General features: G+C 51.9%; 1 protein-coding gene across 13 annotated transcripts in view; it reads right to left on the minus strand.

Moving 5' to 3' along the window:
* EHMT1 (euchromatic histone lysine methyltransferase 1) overlaps positions 1-21,653 on the minus strand; it is a 169,602-nt gene that overhangs the window by 93,789 nt on the left and 54,160 nt on the right. For 8 of the 13 annotated variants that reach the window (XM_045563188.1, XM_045563176.1, XM_045563178.1 and 5 more), the window contains exon 2: positions 3,311-3,377. In XM_045563188.1, the coding sequence (XP_045419144.1) occupies positions 3,311-3,377 (67 nt within the window). Of the gene's footprint in view, positions 1-3,310; positions 3,378-3,457; positions 3,612-5,072; positions 5,306-14,375; positions 14,397-21,653 lie in introns of those variants that run through there. The other 5 variants (XM_045563177.1, XM_045563184.1, XM_045563182.1 and 2 more) reach the window with 4 other exon arrangements.

Consider the following 21,653-nt stretch of genomic DNA (forward strand, 5'->3'; position numbering starts at 1 on the left):
TGGAAAGAGAGACATGAGAGGCACGGGGGCCGGAGAGGCAGGGACAGACCATCCCATCCCACCTGATGTCATCGTCCCTTGGAGACAGAATCAACCCTTGACTAAACACACAAGTGCAGTACGATTGCTGAATTTGAAATCAAGTTAAAAAATCAAAGGTATTTCTCTACCCAAACATTAACTAGAAAATGTAAGACCAAAAAAAAGCTATTATTCACAAAAGCAGGAAAAACTACAAAGGATATAAAAAATTAACCAAGATTACTCAAAGCCTGTGTAGACAAAATTTTTAAACAGAGGGCATTTCATGGTCTTAAATGGGATGACAACACTACAAAGCTGTCAGGTCTTCTCGAATTAAATCTATAAATTCAATGATACTCTAATCAAAATTCCCACAGTGTACTGAAGAACTCCATGACCTTAATGTAAAACATACACAGAAGAATAAATTTTCACAAGTGACAAAGTAAATCATGAAAACAATAACAAATCATGGAAAAGGGAAAACAGACTCACTGTAACAGAGAAAACTTGCAGGGGCCCTGACCAACACCACGGGCACAGCTGGTTCCAGCTGCCTGCTCAGCGGGTGCGGGTCAGGGACCAGCAGCAGGATGAGACAGACAGACCCCCCCCCCTGCTGAGTCTGAACCAGAAGCCAGAGCCCCCAGCGCCCCCGCCTGCTGGTCTCAGTGAGGCCCATGGCGAGTCCCTTGCTCTCACACTTGGGAAATAACGTCCCAAACAGTCGGAAACCTCAAGTTCATAAAGGAAAATGCAGAACAGATCTATGGCCTAGAAACTGGGAAAATTCATAAAGTATCAAAAGCATAAATCGTCAAAAGAAAAATCTGATTATATCAAAATTATAGATATTTGCTCTACAAGGAATTTAAATAGGCAGGTTAAACAATGAAGAATGATACAACTGCAATTTCTAAAACTGACAAGGGATTGATATTCAGATATAAGCCTTTAATCAGCATGAAAAAGCAGAAACCCTACCGGAAGAAAGGGAGAATGACACAATCATTTTCCGAAAAGGAAATTTACTAAAAGGGAAATTAAAAAATGCTATTAAGCATGTAAATGGCCTAAAACCCTAAATGAAAGGCAGAGATGATCAGAGTGATAAAAAAGCAATACAATAAACAATACAGCTACAAGAAAACACATATTAGCAAAATGAGCAGCACAGGCTGCAGAGATGGCAAAGGTATACCACGTGCTGTGCGGTCAGGGCTGACCCCATCTTGGATGCTAATTCACCCCGGCGACTTCTGGTTCACCCCAGTCCTGCGAACACCTCCTGACTCCTACCTTATTTACTGTCCTGAGTGCAAGAACGTGCACTGTTACAAATCCTGCCTTTAGGGCAAAGCAACTGTGATGCTACTGCACAGATCACAGGCTCTGGCTCACCCGGCACTCTTGCCTGTCTGGAGGGTCGCCTGTAGCTCCCCACGGAGCACGCAGCCCAGCCCCATGGTGTGCGAGCCCTGGGTCTCGCGGGTAACGGTGCAGACACACACCGGTCTGGACGCAGCCCTAGACACTAGCTTCCCTCCACAAGTTCCCCAATAAACTACCCTTTAGTGACAAACTGGATTTGCCTTCCTTGTTCTTTGCTTTCTTGGTTCCTTCAGCATTTGGGGGCCACTCTGCATATACAGCCCTTTCACAAACATGAGCAAAAATGAATTTTTAAAAAGCTGGAGTGGCTACTTTGATAGCAAAGTAGATTATAGAAAAAAGAATATACAATAAAAGGGCCTCAAAATATTGGAGTCAAACACCAATGGAATTGCAAGACCCTGTCTCTACAAAAATAGAAAAATCAGCCGGGTGTGGTGGTGTGCGCCTGTAGTCCCAGCTACTTGGGAGGCTGAGGTGAGAGGATGCTTGAGCCCAGGAGTTTGAGGCTGCAGTGAGCTGTGATGGTGTCACTGCACTCCAGCCTGGGTGACCAAGCAAGATCTCATCTCTTAAAAAAAAAAAAAAAAAAAAGATTAATCAAGATTGATGAAGGCTGCAGCTCGGGTGCAGTGCGTAAGGGACAAAAGGACAGCATGGCCCCTGCAATGCCAGTTCCACGTGTGTAACAGGCTCTGCTAGAAGAGGCCTGGGGGGCGACCTGGGAGGTAAGGGGGGAGGCCGGAGAGCGCTGGAGCCAGCAGGAAGGATCATTTCAAGGGCAGAGAGGGGTGGCAAAAAGAAGGGGCCAAAGAACAGGAAGAAAACACCCAGTCAGGTCTCAACAGGCCCGTGCGGTGTGACATAGGTGGAGGCACAACAGTGTGTGGGGGCAGCTCTGCAGGGCGGGCCAGGGTGGCAGCAGAAGGGAACAGGGTGGCCACAGCGCAAGGGGGTGAGCAGTCAGGCGACCGGTGGGCTGCACGAGGTGCCCAGCGGCTGTCTGGTGCGAGGGCAGGACACAGGCAGGGGTGCATGGGGGGGCCTGGCTGTCTCGCAGACACAGGCCCCAGCCAGGAGCCTCCCCAGGGCCAGTGTCTGAGCCTCTCCTGTGGCAGCCAGCATCAGGGGGTCGTCAGGACACTTCTCTCCAAGGTTACCTGGTCCACTCCCCCTCAACGTGGCCAAGTGGACGTGGGTTACACTGTGGACTCGTCCATCACACCCTCTGGGGTGCACAGCTCCGTGGGCACCTCCCGCAAATGCAGAGCGGCCCGGCCACCACTCCCCCCACGTCAGCGCTGCAGCCCGGTCTCCCTCGGCCGCCCCGTGCAGACCCCCGCAACACGCCTCCCGCCACCGCCGGCAGCCACTGCTGTGCTCTCCCCACGTGCGCCACACACACGGAGGCATCAGTGTGTGGCCTTTCGGGTCCGGCCGCCTTCACTGCTCACAACGTAGCAAGCACCACCCACGCCGCTGCACGAATCGCGCAGCCTGCCCCGTGGTGCTGCGCCCACGGCCTGCTGCGGGGAGCCCCAAGGCGGGTCCGCCCCGTCGCTACCAGGGGAGGACTCCGAGTCCCTTCCCGCTTGTGGTGATCCACGCAGCTGCCACAAACACTCGTGTGACCACGCGTTCATCTCCCGGGTATACTTTAACACAAGGCTATGCGGGGTTGTGCTTTCCAGACTCTGGGACGTGTTTTCCTTCTCTAGCAGGTCTGTGTGTGTCTGCGTGACGTGCAGTCAGCAACGGGACAGATGGGACTCTGCACAGTAGCCTGCGAGAGCGAGGACAGTCGGAAGCCCGGGACCGGCGAGAGGCCAGGGAGAGCAGCAGGTCTCCGTCTGCCGTGCAGCCCCGCCCCGACGCACGGGAGCACCGCCCTTACCTTCTCGCAGCAGCTCGGTCTTCACGCAGCAATCCTGCTTCGGCTCCCCCTTCGCCGGAACTGCCTGCTGAAAAGAAACAACAGCCATCAACACAGCTGACCGGCAGATGCACAACACGCCAACACAGCTTCTCCAAACGCACCCACCTGGAGGAAGCCAAGGACAAAGCAGTGCAAGAGCCACAGTCAGCAGCAGGACAGTTGGGGCTTATTCAGGCCAGCAGACAGCACAGTCCCTCACAGGAGGAGGACCGGTGTTCAGAAGGCAGCCCCAGAAACTTCTACTTTATCTGTACTGTTTTTCTTTTTTTTTTTTTGAGAGAGAGACTTGCTCTGTTGCCCCAGATAGAGTGCAGTGGTGTCATCACAGCTGAGAACAACCTCAAACTCCTGGGCTCAACCGATCCTCCTGCCTCAGCCTCCCCAGTAGCTGGGACTCCAGGTGCCACCACCACACCCGGCTGATTTTTCTGGTTTTCTTTGTAGAGAGGGGGTCTCGGTCTTGCTCAGGCCGGTCTCGAACCCCCGACCTCAAGCAATCCTCCTGCCTTGGCCTCCCAAAGTGCTAGAATTACAGGCATGAGCCCCTGCACCTGGCCTCATCTGTATTTTGGAGACAGTTTTTTTAACAGTAAGAATGCATTCATGTATAACTTATGTAATTAGATATCTAAAATGCTCAGGCTCTGTTATAGGAATGCTATAATTCACTTCAAAATGCATTCTGCTGCTGACAATAATTCCTGTATTTCAAATGTCCAACCCACCAAAAAGTTACAGAAATGGATAAAATGGAAAAAATTCAATAAGAAACTTAAATCATTAAATATTTGAGTTTAAGTGTCTACCACGTAGAGGCATGTATCACACAAGGCCTCTTGGAATTTTCTTTTTAAAGACAAAAATCTTTGCCTTCAAGCAGCCTAGAGTCTGGCTGGAGAAGTAAACACAGACACACAAATGCTCTTGACCAGGTCTCTCCGGACACAGCAGCGGCCACAAGTCCCAGGAGGAGAGGCGGCAGGGAGCTAGCGAGCGCCTTGCCCACGTCTTGCGGGCAGGGCAGGCGGATGCTGAATACTCCGTCTTCCCATTTCAAGCTCCAGAAACTTCAGGCTCCCAGAATCTAAGAGCATAACTCCGTAACACTTCTGATAACTTCTAGAATGTCTTCTCCAAAAGACACCAGAAAATTTTCTCAGCATGCTCCCACTGAACCTTGAGCTCACTGCTAATTTCACTTCAAGGCAAGTCTGGCTCCCAGGAGCAGGGCCATGCCCCACCCTGTCAGCCTGGGCCACCAGCCTACTAACCCTCCCACCTCCATAATGTCCCTCCCTCCTCTACCCCGCTGGAAACCAGGGTCCGGTACCCTCAGTGCCTCCCAGGGCAGCCCACAGCAGCCCCGGGACAGAGAGGGCAACCTCGCCGCTCGCCAGGTGTGTGAGACAGGTGTGCTGCCGAGACAGGCGTGCGGCCAAGACAGGACGCGAGCATGGCCCAGCTCCCTCCAGCAGGGTCTAGGCCAGCACCTCCACTTCCCCCGAGCTTCACGTGTGGCCACTGGGGGTTTTCGAAGTGTAAGCTGAGGACCCCAGGGGTCCCTGAGACCCTCAGGGGACGTGAAAGGACGTGGTCTTTTGAGGCACGCACAGACACACACTCTGTGGGGGGCAAGGCCCTGCAGGCACGACCTGATGCTGCCCCCAGACCACAGGGATGGGACCCGGGTGGACCTGTGCCCTGGGTGGACCACACAGACCTCCTTGGACTTGAGGAGGTCGGCTCCCTGCTGCTCACACGGAGGGAAGGTCAGTCACTACCACTGAGCACCTGTGCTGGCCCAGGCACGTGGGAAACCTCAGTGGACACACGGGCCACATCCTCACGACCGTCACGCTGGGACCCAAGGGCAGAGCCAGGCCCGGAGCCAGGCCCGCTGCGAGTGTGGGGCTTGTCAGCAACGGCAGCAGCAGACACACGTGACAGAGGCCTCTGTGGCCAAAACCTCTGTGGTCCTTTCATCAACCCTTTTCTGCCTGGGGTAGAAGACACAGAAACCGACAGGTTCGTGTCAGACAGAGCCAGGTCGTGGTGCCCTCGGCGGGCACAGCGCTCCTCGCTCAGCCCCATCTGGGCACCCCGTGTCCCCCACCCGCAGACACAACCGTCTGTCCACCACTGGGCCCCACGGCGGTGGGGGGACGACTGGTCCTGTTCCCTGAGGCACCCCCTGCGCCTCCACTGCCGGCACCTGCGAGGAAGAACCCGAGGCCTTTCTGAGAGGACTGGGAGGGGAGGGGCCCGCGGGGCACCCGGGAGCCTCTGCCTCAGCTGCCACCTCTGCTTCCCCCACTGGACACACCCAGGTGCACAATCAGTGTCTGCTGAGTGAGCCAAGGGGGCCAGGCTCTAGCTGCTCCCTGACGCCCCTGGAGGGCACCGAGCAGGGCGTGCGGAGGACGCATCTGGAAGGACAAATGGCCGAGCCCGGGCAGGGCCTGGGGCCCCAGCTTAGCCCAGGACCAGAGCAGGAAGAATAAAAACCTCCTGAAACTGAAATTCAAATGTTCTGTATAAGCTGAGCCTACATTTTGTCTAGCAGGAGGGAACCTGGTTCTTGTCACTTTTGCAAGGGGCCAACGACCAAAACGGTCAGAACTCCCGATGTGGATGGAAAGGGTTAAAGACAGGATCTGTAGCCCAGACCGGTAACAAACCCTCTGCCCAGGTCTCGAGGTTGCCCACGTGGGCTCCACACAGGACTCGCGATGGCAGAACCAAAGCCATCTGTTGGCAGGGACTTCAGGCCTGACAGTTCTCCAGCTCAGGATGGAGAAAGAACAATCTCGACACCAAAAGGACCCTCTCTCTTGTGTTGGGTGGCCTGAGTCTCTGTCCTTTGCAAGAAGAGCCTTACCTAAGGACGGGGACCTGGGCTTCGGACGTGGGAACACGAGATGGAGGAGGGAAACTGCAGCCGGTAGTAACACGCACACGTCCAGCCCGACCGCCACAGGACCTGGGAACACGCACACGTCAAGCCCGACCGCCACAGGACCTGGGAACACGCACACGTCAAGCCCGACCACCACAGGACCTGGGAACACGCACACGTCCAGCCCGACCGCCACAGGACCTGGGAACACGCACACGTCAAGCCCGACCGGCACAGGACCTGGGAACACGCACACGTCCAGCCCGACCGCCACAGGACCTGGGAGCACGCACACGTCCAGCCCGACCGCCACAGGACCTGGGAGCACGCACACGTCCAGCCCGACCGCCACAGGACCTGGGAGCACGCACACGTCAAGCCCAAGGGGGCACAGGACCTGGGAACACGCACACGTCAAGCCCGACCGCCACAGGACCTGGGAACACGCACACGTCAAGCCCGACCGCCACAGGACCTGGGAACACGCACACGTCCAGCCCGACCGCCACAGGACCTGGGAACACGCACACGTCCAGCCCGACCGCCACAGGACCTGGGAACACGCACACGTCCAGCCTGACCGCCACAGGACCTGGGAACACGCACACGTCCAGCCCGACCGGCACAGGACCTGGGAGCACGCACACATCCAGCCCGACCACCACAGGACCTGGGAACACGCACACGTCCAGCCCGACCGGCACAGGACCTGGGAACACGCACACGTCCAGCCCGACCGCCACAGGACCTGGGAACACACACACGTCCAGCCCGACCGCCACAGGACCTGGGAGCACGCACACATCCAGCCCGACCGCCACAGGACCTGGGAACACGCACACGTCAAGCCCGACCGGCACAGGACCTGGGAACACGCACACGTCCAGCCCGACCGCCACAGGACCTGGGAGCACGCACACATCCAGCCTGACCACCACAGGACCTGGGAGCACGCACACATCCAGCCCGACCGCCACAGGACCTGGGAACACGCACACGTCAAGCCCGACCGCCACAGGACCTGGGAGCACGCACACGTCCAGCCCGACCGCCACAGGACCTGGGAGCACGCACACGTCCAGCCCGACCGCCACAGTACCCGGGGGCAACGCAGAGGCAAACCCCACCTGGCGGAACACCTGGCAGCCATTTTCTCCACGAACACCTTCTCGCATTTTCAAGTGCCACCTGTGCACAGTCGAGCACACGACCCAGCATGGCAGCTAAGAGAGGAAACCAACGTGTGCAGCGTGACAGGGAGCACAGCCACATTCTGACTCGTACCCAGACAAGGGCTGCTTCTCTCCACTGGAAATCACATTGTGACGACTGCAGAACGGTTCCCTTGAAGCTTTTTCTTTTAATCCTCAGTGTATCTGCCCGAACTCAAGAGCATGTGGGAGCAGACTTCACGTGCGACTTCCACACCCAGCTGGAAAAAAGGAACTCCCTCCCAGAGCCTGGGATTTCCAGGAATTCTAGGGCTTCCTTCAATCAAAGGGCCTTTTAAATGCAAAACTCTAGGTTAGAAGACAGCAAGGAGGGGGATGAAGAGAGCACAGGGTGCCGGGGGCCACAGCGAAGATTCTTGCAAACAAAAGGGGCGGGGTGTTGCGAGAGGGGTAGGGGACCAAGACAGCCACCTAAGGATGCTCCCTCTCCCAACAGGAACAGAGAAACCTTCACAGTCCTAAGACTTTACTCTTCCTCAATATGGTTTAAAAACCACCACCACCAAAACACTATCTTAAATGTTCGTGTTCCTTAAGCAAAATTAAAAGCCATTAGAACATCTTCAGGATCTACAGCCAGGGCAAGGCTCACCTGCCTCCTGCCCACTGCAGCACAAGGGCCCCCAGTCCTTCCCCCCAGCTCTGAGCTGGGCCAGTGGCTCCCTCCACCGTCACCTCCCTGCAGGGTGCCGGGAGGAGGCTGGCACTGTTGACAGACACACAGAAACCTGCCTTTTTTGACAGTAAAACCAGAGCTGGGACTTGTGACTCCAGAGCAATCACAGCGACAGCTCCTTCACTGGCCTCCCCAGATCCTCCCTCAACTTCGCTGCCCGTAGATAACAAAACCCCACTTGGAGCAGCCGGTGAGCGTCAAGGGGGGAAGTGCCGGGGGAGGGGTGGCTCAGCACAGGTGCAAAACCTGCGCCCACATGACCAGAATGGGCGACAGGGGTCGGCAACAAGGCAGGCCTTCTGAGAGAAGGGGAACAGGGCAGAACACGGAGCCCACCCCGCACACGTCTGATGCGCTGCAGTTGCACTCTGCTATCCTTCTAGAAAACTATATCCTACTCTTGTGAATGCCCATCTTCCTATATTGTCTAAGGCACTGGTGTGGCTGGAGAAAAAAGGATAATTTTTCAGTTGATGAAGTTTTTTCCTTAAATGCAAATTGGTAGATTTAGATACATACAAAAACCTAAGGGGAAAAGGTTTCTGGAAGGTGAAGCAGAATCCTGACCCCATGCGGGCTGTGTAAGGCCAAGTGCACCACCAGCTACCAGCAACTTGCCACCAGCAGCTGTCACAAGACGCAAGTTCAGAAAAGGGACCAGAGGGGACCAGGCACCCACATGCAAAGTCCATAAATGCAGCATACCCGTTAGGTGAATACTGGTGTGCAGTTACGTTCATTCTAGTGACCTCACAAATTCCTTTTAGCAACACAGCAGACAGTATCAGCCTTTTTATTCCATGTGGGGATACAGACTTTCTTAACGATTAAAATAAAAGATCCTCTCCAAGTTTTTACAGTCCCATCTCTTTATATGGTGCATCCCTTCCTCCAAACATAGTCACAACATACGCACGTAATAATCACAACATAATAAATAAAAATAACAAATAAAAGCAACATACATGACACCTTCAGTCGAATGGATTTCCTTCTTGTGGCTAACACAGCATCACTCCTCACCTACAAGCAGCCGTTTCTCCTTCGTCATTTAGTATGAAATGACTGCTTCAAATATAATTTGTCATGATACACTCAGCATAAATTTTACATTTTATTTTAGGCACTTTAAAAATTCGTTTCTATTATACAAACACTATAAACTATCAAGGCTGAAGTTCTGTGAAGAGCCCACCGTTGCCTCTGCAGGGGAGGCCAGGCGGCCCCCTCGGCACACAACCGCCTGCTCCTCGGGGCTTGTCCCCACATGGGTGACGGGCCAGGCACACCCTGCAGCCGACGATCCCCGTGTGCCGCCTCCCAGGTCCCTGCCCCATCTCTTTCTACTGAACTGATTTCTTCCTTTTATTAAATAAACACTGTCTGGTGGGGGAAACTCAGACATTGCCCCTCAGAAGATTCCTAAAATTCAAAGACAAAATAAGAACTAGATATATTTTGGATCATCTGTGTTAAAATAATTAAAGACAAGCCCATAAAGTGCTTAAATAATTTTATAAATTTAAATTTTGAAGACATGGCAGAATAAACCAATGGAATTGCACCAGCTCCACACCGATGGGGCACTGGCCTTTGGCACAACAAGGACGAGACTCGACTGCTGCACGGCTACCGGTGGGCCTGGGCCCCGCCGAACCCCAAGAAGGGACCAAGAGGGAGCCTGGGGCGGCGGGAAGGCAGGAAGGAGCCCTGCCTCTCTGCACCTGGCGTTCAGGACAGCCCTGCGCACCCGGCCCTTGCTAAGCAGCCTGGCAGCCGCACGCTGTCAAGCTCAACCTGCTCACGAGGGTTAGCAACCCTCTCGGTGACACCTGGTGTTAGGCAGCTCTAACGGCCTTCCGGGAAGCTCTGGCCGGCTGCAGACAGGGCACCTGAGCCTTCTGGCTCACTGAAGACGGGGCAACCACAGCATTGTACCATCTCTCCACTAAACCGCCACCACGTGGCAAAAACGAATAAGGTAGTTTATTTACCACGTCTCCAGTAATACATCTAGAACAGTTACCTCCAAAGTGATCGTTTTATGTCTCTTCCTGGCCAAAGTCTAAAGTCTCCACAGCAATCCCTGCCTCTGCACCACGGCTGGACGAGGCGAACTGTGCCAACAAACTCACAGCAACGACAGTGATTATTCTCAGCGTCCATGGATGTGGCCTGTACTCCCACACCGTGTCCCTGCCGTGGAGGCTGAAGCCGTGGCCAGAGGAGGAAATCTCTGCGGCCCACCCCCTCCAGCAGTGCCACCTTCCCTGGCACCAGGTGACACGGCCACATCTGGCTCCGGAGGCTCCATGACAACAAGGGGCTGTGCAGACAGAACAGTCTGAAAGGCAGACGTCAGGGGGAGAAAACAAAATACTCTTATCTCGGGGTTCTTCTGCTCGTTTTTCCAGAAAGCTTTGTTCTTCTCTTACACTAGCTAAATTACTGAAGACTAGTTGTACCTTGGCTTCATTTTATAAAGACGCAACTACGCAAACTACTTTGGAAATGAATATTCTCTGAACATATTCATTCTAACTTACCAAATACAATATAAATGATCCAAAGGAAAAACTTCTAATTTCAACAATAAGATTTTTTTTTTTTTGAGACAGAGTCTCGCTCTGTTGCCCCGGCTAGAGTGAGTGCCGTGGTGTCAGCCTCGCTCACAGCAACCTCAAACTCCTGGGCTCAAGCGATCCTCCTGCCTCAGCCTCCCCAGTAGCTGGGACTACAGGCATGCGCCACCATGCCCGGCTAATTTTTTCTATATATTTTTAGCTGTCCAGGTCATTTCTTTCTATTTTTAGTAGAGATGGGGTCTCGCTCTTGCTCAGGCTGGTCTCAAACTCCTGACCTTGAGCTATCCTCCCGCCTCGGCCTCCCAGAGTGTTGGGATTACAGGCGTGAGCCACCGCGCCTGGCCAACAATAAGATTTTAACCATAAAAAGTGTCCTTATAAACAAGACTAAAAGTAAAATCCTCAAAGTTACCAGATATTTAAAACACTTCCCAAAAAATCTTCAAAATATGGTGCTGGGCCAACCGCACGGGCCCATGGTGGGGGGCACTGTGGCCCCAGAGACTGGCACACAAGGGCAGAACGGGGCCTCCCTCAGGACAAATGTGCTCTGGCCACACCTGCACCACAACGCACAAAGGCCACCACAAACAACACGCAAGTCAAATGCTGGAACACAACCCGGCACGGGGACCTCAGACTCTGGTCTGCTCTGCAGTCCTGGCCACCCCGGGGCAGGCCTGGAGCAGCCCACAGCCAGGCTCCGCCTCGGGCCCCGGGGACAGCGTGCCCTCTCGGGGACAGCATGCCCTCCCAGGGACAGCGTGCCCTCCCGCAGGAGCAGCAGCACCTCCTCAGAACGGCGTCCACACATCACTTCCGCATCCCTGCATTTCGTACAGAACTCGAGGTTCAAGCACAAGTATCAAAAAGCTTAACTCTGTAGGTGCTACACACACATCCGGAGTTTAAAGCAGTCAAAGGCGTTTCAGAAAGAATCAGAGATGAACCGCGAGGCGTGGCCTCGAATGACGGAGCCACGTCAAGTGGTGACATGCAGGTGAGGGAGGGAGAGAAGGAAGAAGTAAGCTCTGTCCTGTGGACGGGCATCTTTCCCGGTTTGGCCTCTGGGTCCTTCCGTCTTGCCCTTGGCGTTCTCAGCAGGGGGCGAGGGTGGGCGCGTCAGCCTCACCTGTTACCCACCGTGCGGCAAAGACGCCCCGTGACGCGAGGCATCAGGAAGGGGGACACATGTGCACGCTCTTTGACCTGCTCTCCATGATGCTGCGGAGGAGCCTGACTTCAGCACTGCAAATGCGGGGGAGACTCTGGGAGGAACGTCCTTCCCCCACAGAAGCACACGGGCTCACGGGCTCCCTCACGCTATCAACATGTGTGCACATCAGCTCACAGCACGCAACACACCGGGCAGATAAGAAATGCGTCAAATTCCAATCTACCACTTTCTCCTCTGCTTCAGGAAAGCCCACAACCCGAAAGGGAGATGCAGCTTCTCCTGGGACACGTGACGCTGGCAAGAAAGAACTTCAGATGCCAAACAGCTGCTGAAAGACGAGCAGCGTCCTCAGTCCAGGAGACTCAGCAGCATCTGCCCACCCCCTAATTTCAAACTGTTTTCCACATACCAATTTCTCCAGCTAATTATCAAAAGGGGTGGAGAGAAAAAGAATGAATTCTTTCAATATCAGAGAGATTTTCTTTTCCCTCTTTTGTTTTTTTGTTTTTTCCCTTGGCAGAAAAAGGAGTGTTAGATCCTAAATTTGGAAAACACAATTAATATCCAAAGTAGCCCCAGAAATTACATTTAAGGGATTTTAAAATATCAGAACAGAGTCCCTCTCCGTCTGCTCCTTAACCCTTAACTGGGCCTCTCTGTAAAGCAAAGCAAAGCAAAGGTGGCTTCATCCTCGCCACTGTCGTTCAGCTACTGCGTCTTTCCAAAGGTGGCAAGACCAGTATGTACCTGACCCCTGTGTCCCTCTAACAGTGGGACATTCCTCCACCGAGAGGTGGGGTCTTTGTAACTGCCTGGACTCAAAGAATGTGGCTAAAGTGACACTCGGGACCCGGAGGGCAAAGGACAGCCCCTGCGCGGAGCCTCAGCCACCAGATGCGCCAGTGCATGAGCCGTCACCGGGCACAGCCCAGTGCGCGGGTCTTCCGCGGAGGCCGGAGACTCGGAGACAGAAAACAGTCATTCCCTCTGTGCCGGTCTGGAGGGGATAACGAACGGTCACCGTGGTTTCAGCCACTAGGCTCTGGGCAGTGCAGTACGTGGCAACAGACGGTGAGACAGTGCTCTCCTTCCTGCCCTTCACCCCCAGCCAGAGGTCAGAGGTCAGAGCAAGTAGCGACTCCAGGGAAGCCACCTGTGCTCCCAAGGCAGGCCTGACACCGAGAGCTGACTGGGCCTGGGCGGGCAGCTGCATCTGCACCGTCCGCAAGCTGCAGGGACCACGTGCTGCGAGAGGAGGCTCGGGCCGCAGGAGTGCACAATCGAGGGCACAGGTGTGAGCACCTTCCCACCCCAGACCTGGCACGCCACAGCCCCCAACAAGCCTAAGTTTCCATAAACAAAAACCTGCTTATTTAGACCTTTCCAGGTCTTTAGAGGAAAACAAAAGCAAAGACTAGCCATGAAGAACAGGCTCCTGAGATGCACCTGCAGCGCAGGGCGAGTGCTTGCTCGGGGCACCAACATCGGGAGCTGGGGCCAAGCGGCTGAGTCTGACTTCCCACCACCAGCAAACACGCCAATTTTCCAGCTTATTTGCCAGTCTCTCTTGAGTTTGGACAGCACAAGTGCCACAATATGGTTTCCAGACATCAAGTCTCTTGACCTGCCAAGCTGACAACCTTACTGTCCAGCACTAAGTCAAGAGCACCTCCTCGGCCCCTCCAGGCTGACAGCTCCTGCCCGCCCCGTGTGCAGCGTGTGTCCGTATCGCAGCTGCTGACTGGCACTAGCAGGCGCTGGCATAGCACGACCCTGCGGAGAGTGACCTCTACCTGCAGGCAAGCAAACGACCACTCCCTTCCCCTGATTTGACATGGCGCAAATTAAGATGAAAATTCATAGAATCCACTAGAAGCCGTAAGGCTGCTGATCAACAGGAACGCCTGGCAGGCGGCAAGCAGGGCAGAGGCAGAGCCCCAGGGGCACCCACTGGGCTCAGCACACCACGCCCACAAGCCCAGGCAGCCCAGTCCCACTCTGAAGATCGTCCTCACTTTCAACCAAACTTTTCACTATGTAAAACCATTTTACAGGAAAGGCAGAATTGCTTGGTATGATGTCATATGTTATACCTAAAATGGGCCACATGCCTCATAAATAAATTTGCCCTAAGAAGTCAGTAATGGTCACCCAAAACCTGGGTCATCCTGCAAGACCACAGACCACCTGGTAGTTTTTCTCCAAGTTAATGGCATGAAGGAGACATCAGTGGGGAAAGGAATTGTTCTAGATACTAATCTTAAACATAATTGAGTACAAAGTGTGGACTGTGTTAGGATCCTGATTTGAACACATCAACCACAAAATGACATTTTAAGATAACCGCGGGAAATCTGAAAATGATTAGATGATACCAAGAAATTATTGTTAACTTTGTCAGTTGTGAAAACAGTTGTGGTTTTATGAAAAATATCTCTATTTGTTAAAGATACATACCTAAGAATTCAGAGGTGAAAATTTCATGACATTTATGATATGCTTTAAGATACCTGAATGACAAAAAAAAAGAAAAGGTATCAGGAGGTTGGGGTGGGAGGATCACTTCAACCCAGGAGTTCGAGACCAGCCTGGGCAACACAGTGAGACCCTGTCTCTACGGAAAAAAATCCGCCAGGCGTGGTGGCACGTGCCTGTAGTCCCAGCTAGGCAGGAGGATCACTTAAGCCCAGGAGTTCAAGTTTACAGCACCACTGTACTCCAGCCCAGGCGACAGAGTGAGACCTCACCCCTTCTTTTTTAGGGGGAAAAAAAAGGAAAAGGTTAAAAAAAGAAAAGGACAGTATGGCAAAATCTTGACAACTATCACTCAACTGCAAGTTATCTACTTTTGTATATGATAAAGATTGAAATTTTTCATAAAATTTTAATTAAAAACTAAATCTAAAACACAAGATATTTATATCATCTTTGCATCAAAAAAGAAATCTCAGCCTGGGCACGGTGGCTCACAACTGCAACCCCAGCACTCTGGGAGGCTGAGGCAAGAGGATCCTTGGGGTCAAGAGATCCACACAGGCCTGGGCAACAAAGCAAGACCCCAGGCTGGGCGTGGTGACTCACACCTGTAATCCCAGCACTCTGGGAGGACGAGGCGGGAGGTCAGGAGTTCGAAACCAGCCTGAGCAAGAGTGAGACCCCGTCTCTACTAAAAATAGAAAGAAATTAGCTGGACAACTAAAAATATATAGAAAAAATTAGCTGGGCATGGTGGCACATGCCTGTAGTCCCAGCTACTCGGGAGGCTGAGGCAGGAGGATCACTTGAGCCCAGGAGTCTGAGGTTGCTGTGAGCTAGGCTGACGCCACGGCACTCACTCTAGCCCAGGCAACAGAGCGAGACTCTGTCTCCAAAAAAAAAAAAAAGAAAAGAAAAGGAAGAAATAAAGCTGTCATTGTTCACAGATGACATGATCATCTATGTAGAAAATCCTAAAGAACTGACAAAAAACCTCCTGAAACTAACAAGGAAATATAACAAGATTGCAGATTATAAGGTTAATATATAAAAGTCAACCATTTCCTATACATAAGCAATGACTCATTGGTATTCGAAATTTTTTAAAAAAGCGAGACACCATCTCTACCAAAATATAAAATAAATAGACAGATAAAATTTAAAAAAAACCCAAGTCCAGTCTCTGGAGTCAGGCCTCCCCTTGCCATATATCCAGTTCCACAGCGTGGCTCTGGCCCCCGCCGTATCTCCCCTGAATGAACACAACAGCCAGACTCTCTGCCATTAATCTGTTCTTTCCATCCAGCCACTATACTATTTTCCTTTTTAAAAAATCCCACTACTGCCAGGCAGTAGTTTAGAACTGCCAAAGCAGTTCTGAATTGCTGGGTCCCTGTTCCCTAATGGACACACAGTCCAAAGCCCCCAGGCGAGGTGGGCAGAGAAACACAGTCCAGCCAGTTCCGAGGACAATGTCCTTCTGGCTTGCCACATCTGGCCTCTCAGACTGCGGACTTTTCTCGAGGCCTCGGTGTGTCTGCACACACCACGCCCCTTTTCCTGAAAGGTGCCCCACCCCCTGTGCAGGCCCATCCCTCGTCAGCCAACTCTGAGGTTGGCTGCTCCCAAAGCAGCCCAAGTATGTGGCCAAGCCCTTCCTCAGCGCTGCCACGGCTCAGGGCTCAGCCACGGCACCAGAGCTAAGTGCACAGGGAGCCCCTGGCACACACCACACAACGCGCCCCAGACCAGGGTGCAAGGCCATCTGATTCCTTCCCACACAGAAGACAGTAATGTCTAAAAGAGTATTTTTTCACTTCTTTACAGTTTTAAGAACTCCTTTCTAAGGTAAAAACAAAAATAGAAAAAGTGATTGAAAAAAACCATATAATGATGAAAAGCTATTAGAAATATCCAAAGGTACATCTAAATACTCTTTTTTTTTTTTTTTTTGAGACAGGGTCTTGCTATATTGCCCAGGCTGGTCTCAAACTCCTGGGCTCAAGTGATCCTCCCACCTCAGCCTCCCAACGTGCTGAGACTACAGACATGAGTCACCACGCCTGGCCTAAATATTCTTTGTTTGAGATAAGATCTCACTCTGTTGCCCAGCCTGGAGTGCAGTGGCGTCATCATAGCTCACGGCAGCCTTGAACTCCTGGGCTCAGGTGATCCTCCTGCCTCAGCCTCCCAAGTAGCTAGAACTACAGGCACGTGCCACCACACCCAATTGATTTTTTTATTTTTTGTAGAGACAGGATCTCACTGTTGCCCAGGATGGTCTCACACTCCAGTCGATCCTCCCACTTTGGCCACCCAAAGTGCTAGGATTACAGGGGTGAGCCACCGTGCCTGGCCTACGTATTCTTTATGAATGCCGACAGAGGGTTCCCTCCCTTGACGATATGCTGGCACCTTGAGCAGCACTGGCTGGTGATTGGTGTGATTCTCATATTATGCCGCGTCCAAACTCTTCAGAGACCCATCAGCCTTCTCATCAATTCTGCCTATTCTGTACTTCAGTAGAATCAGCAATTTCCTGTTAATTTTTAGTAAACTGCACTTCATTTATATTTTAGGGGAAGAGAACAATTTTTAAAGCTCCTGTATAAATGAGTAAGGGAACAAACCAAGAGCCACCAGCCCGACTGGAGAAGACAGGGCTGCCTGATGCCTAAGCTAAAGCCAAGAGCCAGCCAATCCCAAGGTACACAGTGAGAAGCCACTTCACACCCACTGGGATGCGATCATCAAAGAGATGGACAATAACAAGTATTGGTGAAGATATGAAGAAACTAGAACCCTCGTGCACTGCTGTAAAATGGTGCAGTCACTATGGAAAACAGTATGACAGTTCCTCAGAACATTAAAAATAGAATTTCCATGATGATCCAGCAATTGAAAGCTGGGTCTGAGAGATATGTACGCACCAGGTTCACAGCAGCACCGCTCACAACAGCCAAGAGGTGGAAGCCGCCCAAGTGCCCATCAGCGGGTGAGTGGAGAAACCGCATGTGGTGCATCTATACAGCGGAATATCATTCAGCCTTAAAAATGAAGGAGGCCAGGCACGGTGACTCACACCTGTAATCTTAGCACTTTGGGAGGCTGAGGTGGGAGGATCACTTGAGGCCAGGAGTTTGAGGCTGCAGTGAGCTGTGATGACATCATTGACTCTAGCTGGGGAAAGATCCTCTTTAAAAAAAGCGGGGGGGGGGGGGGAGGAAATTCTGACACGTGCTACTTGGATGAACCTTAAGGACATTATGCTATGTAAAATAAGCCAGGCACAAAAAGATAAACACTGCACAATCCACTTATATGAGGTACCTAGAATAGTCAAATTCATAGAGACAGGAAGTAAAATGGTGGTTTCGAGGGGGTGAAGGGAAGGAGGAACGAGGAGTTAGTATTTAATGAGAACAGAATTTCAGTTTGGGATGATGAACAAGTTCTGGAGATGGACAGTGTGATGGTTGCACAACACTGTAAATGCACTTAACAATACTGAACCGGACACTTAAAAACAGTTAAGATGGTGGATTTCATTATGTGTATTTTACCACAATTTTTTTTTTTTTTTTTTTTTTTTTTGAGACAGAGTCTTACTCTGTTGCCCAGGCTAGAGTGAGTGCCGTGGTGTCAGCCTAGCTCACAGCAACTTCAAACTCCTGGGCTCAAGCGATCCTACTGCCTCAGCCTCCTGGGTAGCTGGGACTACAGGGATGCACCACCATGGCCGGCTAATTTTTTCTATATATTTTTAGATGGCCTGCTAATTTCTTTCTATTTTTTAGTAGAGACGGTGTCTTGCTCTTGCTCAGGCTGGTCTCGAACTCCTGACCTCCAGTGATCTACCCGCCTTAGCCCCCAAAGTGTTAGAATGACAGGCCACTGGGCCCGGCCTTTACCACAATTTTAAAACATTTTTAAATGAGCACACTCTGCATGACCCAGCACCTTAACTTTATGGGTGTTTATCTAGAAAAACTCTCGGACATGTGCACAAGGAGGAATGTATGATCTTTCAACAGTATTATTTATAACTGCAAAACACATACACACACACACACACACACACACACACACACACACGTATACAAATGATCACCAAAGACCACTAACATGGGAATGTTTAAAGACAAAATAAGGTATGTTCCTCTATCCCTGGTATGTAATTATTATACAACACTTCATAAAGTAGAGCTCTATGTACTGGTATGGAAAGAGCTCTAAGAAATATTGTGAAACACAAAAGCAAATACACAAGAGTCCTCACTTTCAAATTCTACATCACATCCATTGGCAAATCCAGTGGTTTCTACCTTCAAAGCACATTAGAAATCCTGTTGCTTCTCACCACTGACAAGAGTGATCCCACTCTCGCTCAGTTCTCCCCACGTCACCTTCAGCATTTGTAACACAGCAGCCGCAGTGAGCCCATTAAAATTTAAGTCGGATGGTGTACCATTCCTATTTAAAGCAGCCTAATGGCTTCCCATCCTGCTTGGAGTCAAACCCGAACTCCTCACAAAAGCCTACGCGTGTGCACAGCTCCCGATCCCACCACCCACCCGTGCTCCTCACTCTGGCCCCCACGCCTCTGCTCCACTCCAGGCATGATGGCCACCTCGCCCTTCCAAGAATGTTGAGGACCAGCTCGTGCCAGGCCCTGGCACTGTGGTTGCTCCTGCCTGGAGCATCTGCCGCCAGCTCTCTCCCCAGATGATCTCTCTCATCTTCTGCAGAATAATCACATCTACCCCGAAAACAAGTATGTACACAAACAGGTATGTATGTATGTAAACAAGTATACACATAAACAAGTATGTATATATACAAGTATGTTCATAAGTATGTACGTAAACAAATATGTACATCTATTATATTAATACGTCAATAAAAAGTAAAGGAAAAAACCAATCACTACAGGGAGGAACAGGGAGATAGTATTTAATGGGGACAGAATCTCAGTCTGGGATGATGAAAAAGTGCGGGAGATGGGCAGACTTTCTGTTGTCTCCACTGTGCCTGAGCCAGGGACGTCCATTCCTGCTCCCAAGGCGGGTTCCAAGAAGGCTGTGACCAAGGCGCAGCAAGAGGATGGCAAGAAGTGCCAAGCGCAGCCCCGGGCAGAGCTCCTCCGTGCACGCGTACGAGGTGCTGAACCGGGTCCACCCGACGCCAGCCGCGCCCACGGGCATCAGGAACTTATGCGTCAGCGACATCTTCGAGCACAGGGCGGGCGAGGCATCTTGCCTGGCGCGTCACAACACGTGCTCGACCGTCACCCACAGAGACATCCCCACGGCCGTGCGCCTGCTACTCCCGGAGAGCCGACCAAGCACACCCTGCCCAAGGGCGTCACAGCTGTCACCAGGTACGGCAGGGCCCCGTGAAGCTGCCGACCCTCACGGAGTGGAGAGGGTGCCGGACCCCCAGGCAGGACAGTCTCCAAGGGGGACACGAGCAGCACAGCTTTCCTCCTGAATGAAGAAACGCAACACGCGGGACCACGGAAAAGATCTTACGTGACCAGTTTATCAGTGTTTAAGACAGCATTGCTGATGTTTGCTCATTCGGTCAGTAATTCCTTCACTCGACAAACAAAGCTGACAGGACCCTGAGAGGGAAACACCTGATGTGGGCTCCGTGGCTGCCGGCAACAGACCGTGGACGGGGCCGCCCCCGGGGCAGGGGCGGGAGGCGGGAAGGCTACTTGTGCCAGTCCTAAGAGCAGAGTGAGACTTTTTTTTTTTTAGACTTTTTTTTTTTTTTTTTTTTAGAATAATGGAGCCTGAAAGGAAGAGTCAACAAAATTTAGTTGTAGCCTGGCTAAATCTGTGATTTAGAAATTTGGCCAGTTTCATAAGAAAATGATTTATTCCGATGAACTCAACATACACATTTGTATGTATATGAAGCATATGTGTATACATAAAAAATACACGGAGTATAATTCCGCTATGCTAAAAGTACATACTCATAAAAACAGCAGCACAGAGCTCAATTATAGATGTAAATGCACAAAAATACTCTGGAAGGATACGTACCAACTCGTAACAGAAAATATTCCTGGGGAAGAGATGAGAATCTGTAGGTAGGATGCAGTGATCAAAGGCAAATGTAAACATATTTATAATATTTGATTTTTTCCACAATAAGATTATGCATGTATATTTCTTTTGTAATTGAAAGTAAAGTCCTTTCCAGTTCAAAAAAAAAAACAAACAAGGGGGCAGCGAAGAGAAAGGGACTGGAGAACAGGCTGTCACCGGCATGGCCAGACACAACTCCCGCCAGGCCCGTCACTGGCACAGCCAGGCGTCACTCCCGCCAGGCCCGTCACTCCCGCCAGGCGTCACTCCCGCCAGGCCCGTCACTGGCACAGCCAGGCGTCACTCCCGCCAGGCCCGTCGGTGCCGTCTGCGCAGAGACGCCCGCAAGTGCAGGAGGGAAGAAGACTCCCAGATCCCCGCAGCCATCCACACAGAGCCGGTTAAATCGTGACGGACTCACCGCACAGCGTATCACACATTCCTTTGCAAACAGACTGCTCGTGCTGTGACACGACACCAGCCAAGGAAATGCAGAAACACGCTGCACCCACCACACAAGTGCTCGAGAGAACACGTGAAGCACACAGCTGGGTCAGGGTGATCGGGTTATGGATAATTTAGATAATGCAACCGCGAGTAAAGAAAACAGAGCACAGCAGTGCGCGGCATGAGTGGGCTGGTACTGGCCGCCTGCATGCGTTTGGCTCTGTCAGGTCCCCCCCACGCCCCGCTGGGCGCACAGAAGCAGAAGGGACCCTGCCAAGTGCCTCTAACAGCTCACCCCTCACTGAAGCTGTCTGAAAGGAAGCCCGGCCCATCAGACCAGAGGAAAGGGCGGCCCAGGGAAGAAGAGGAACCGGACCCCAGTGCAGGGGCCAGCCTTTAGGCATCTAAAGTATCTGTTTCAGAAAAGGGAAAAATGAAAATGTTGCTATTTTTGCTAACCTTTCTTTAGTTATTATTTTTTTGTCTACAGGATGGAGAGGCAGCTCCTTGGTGAGGATTTCTCCAGGCTATCACCTCTTCTGTTACCTGTCTTGCAGCTGGACTTGTCATCCTAAACCTTGTTCAGTGCAAGTATTTCTGTGCATGATCTCTGAATTTGCAGAAGCTGGTCTCTCAGGTCACCACAGGGTGCAACTAGCAGCTCCCTGCTCAGAGGTCCCATGTTTCTTCCCAGCCCAGCCCCGTAGCAGGCACT

Source organism: Lemur catta, chromosome 10 (assembly GCF_020740605.2).
Source record: "Lemur catta isolate mLemCat1 chromosome 10, mLemCat1.pri, whole genome shotgun sequence".
Classification (NCBI taxonomy): Eukaryota; Metazoa; Chordata; class Mammalia; order Primates; family Lemuridae; genus Lemur; species Lemur catta.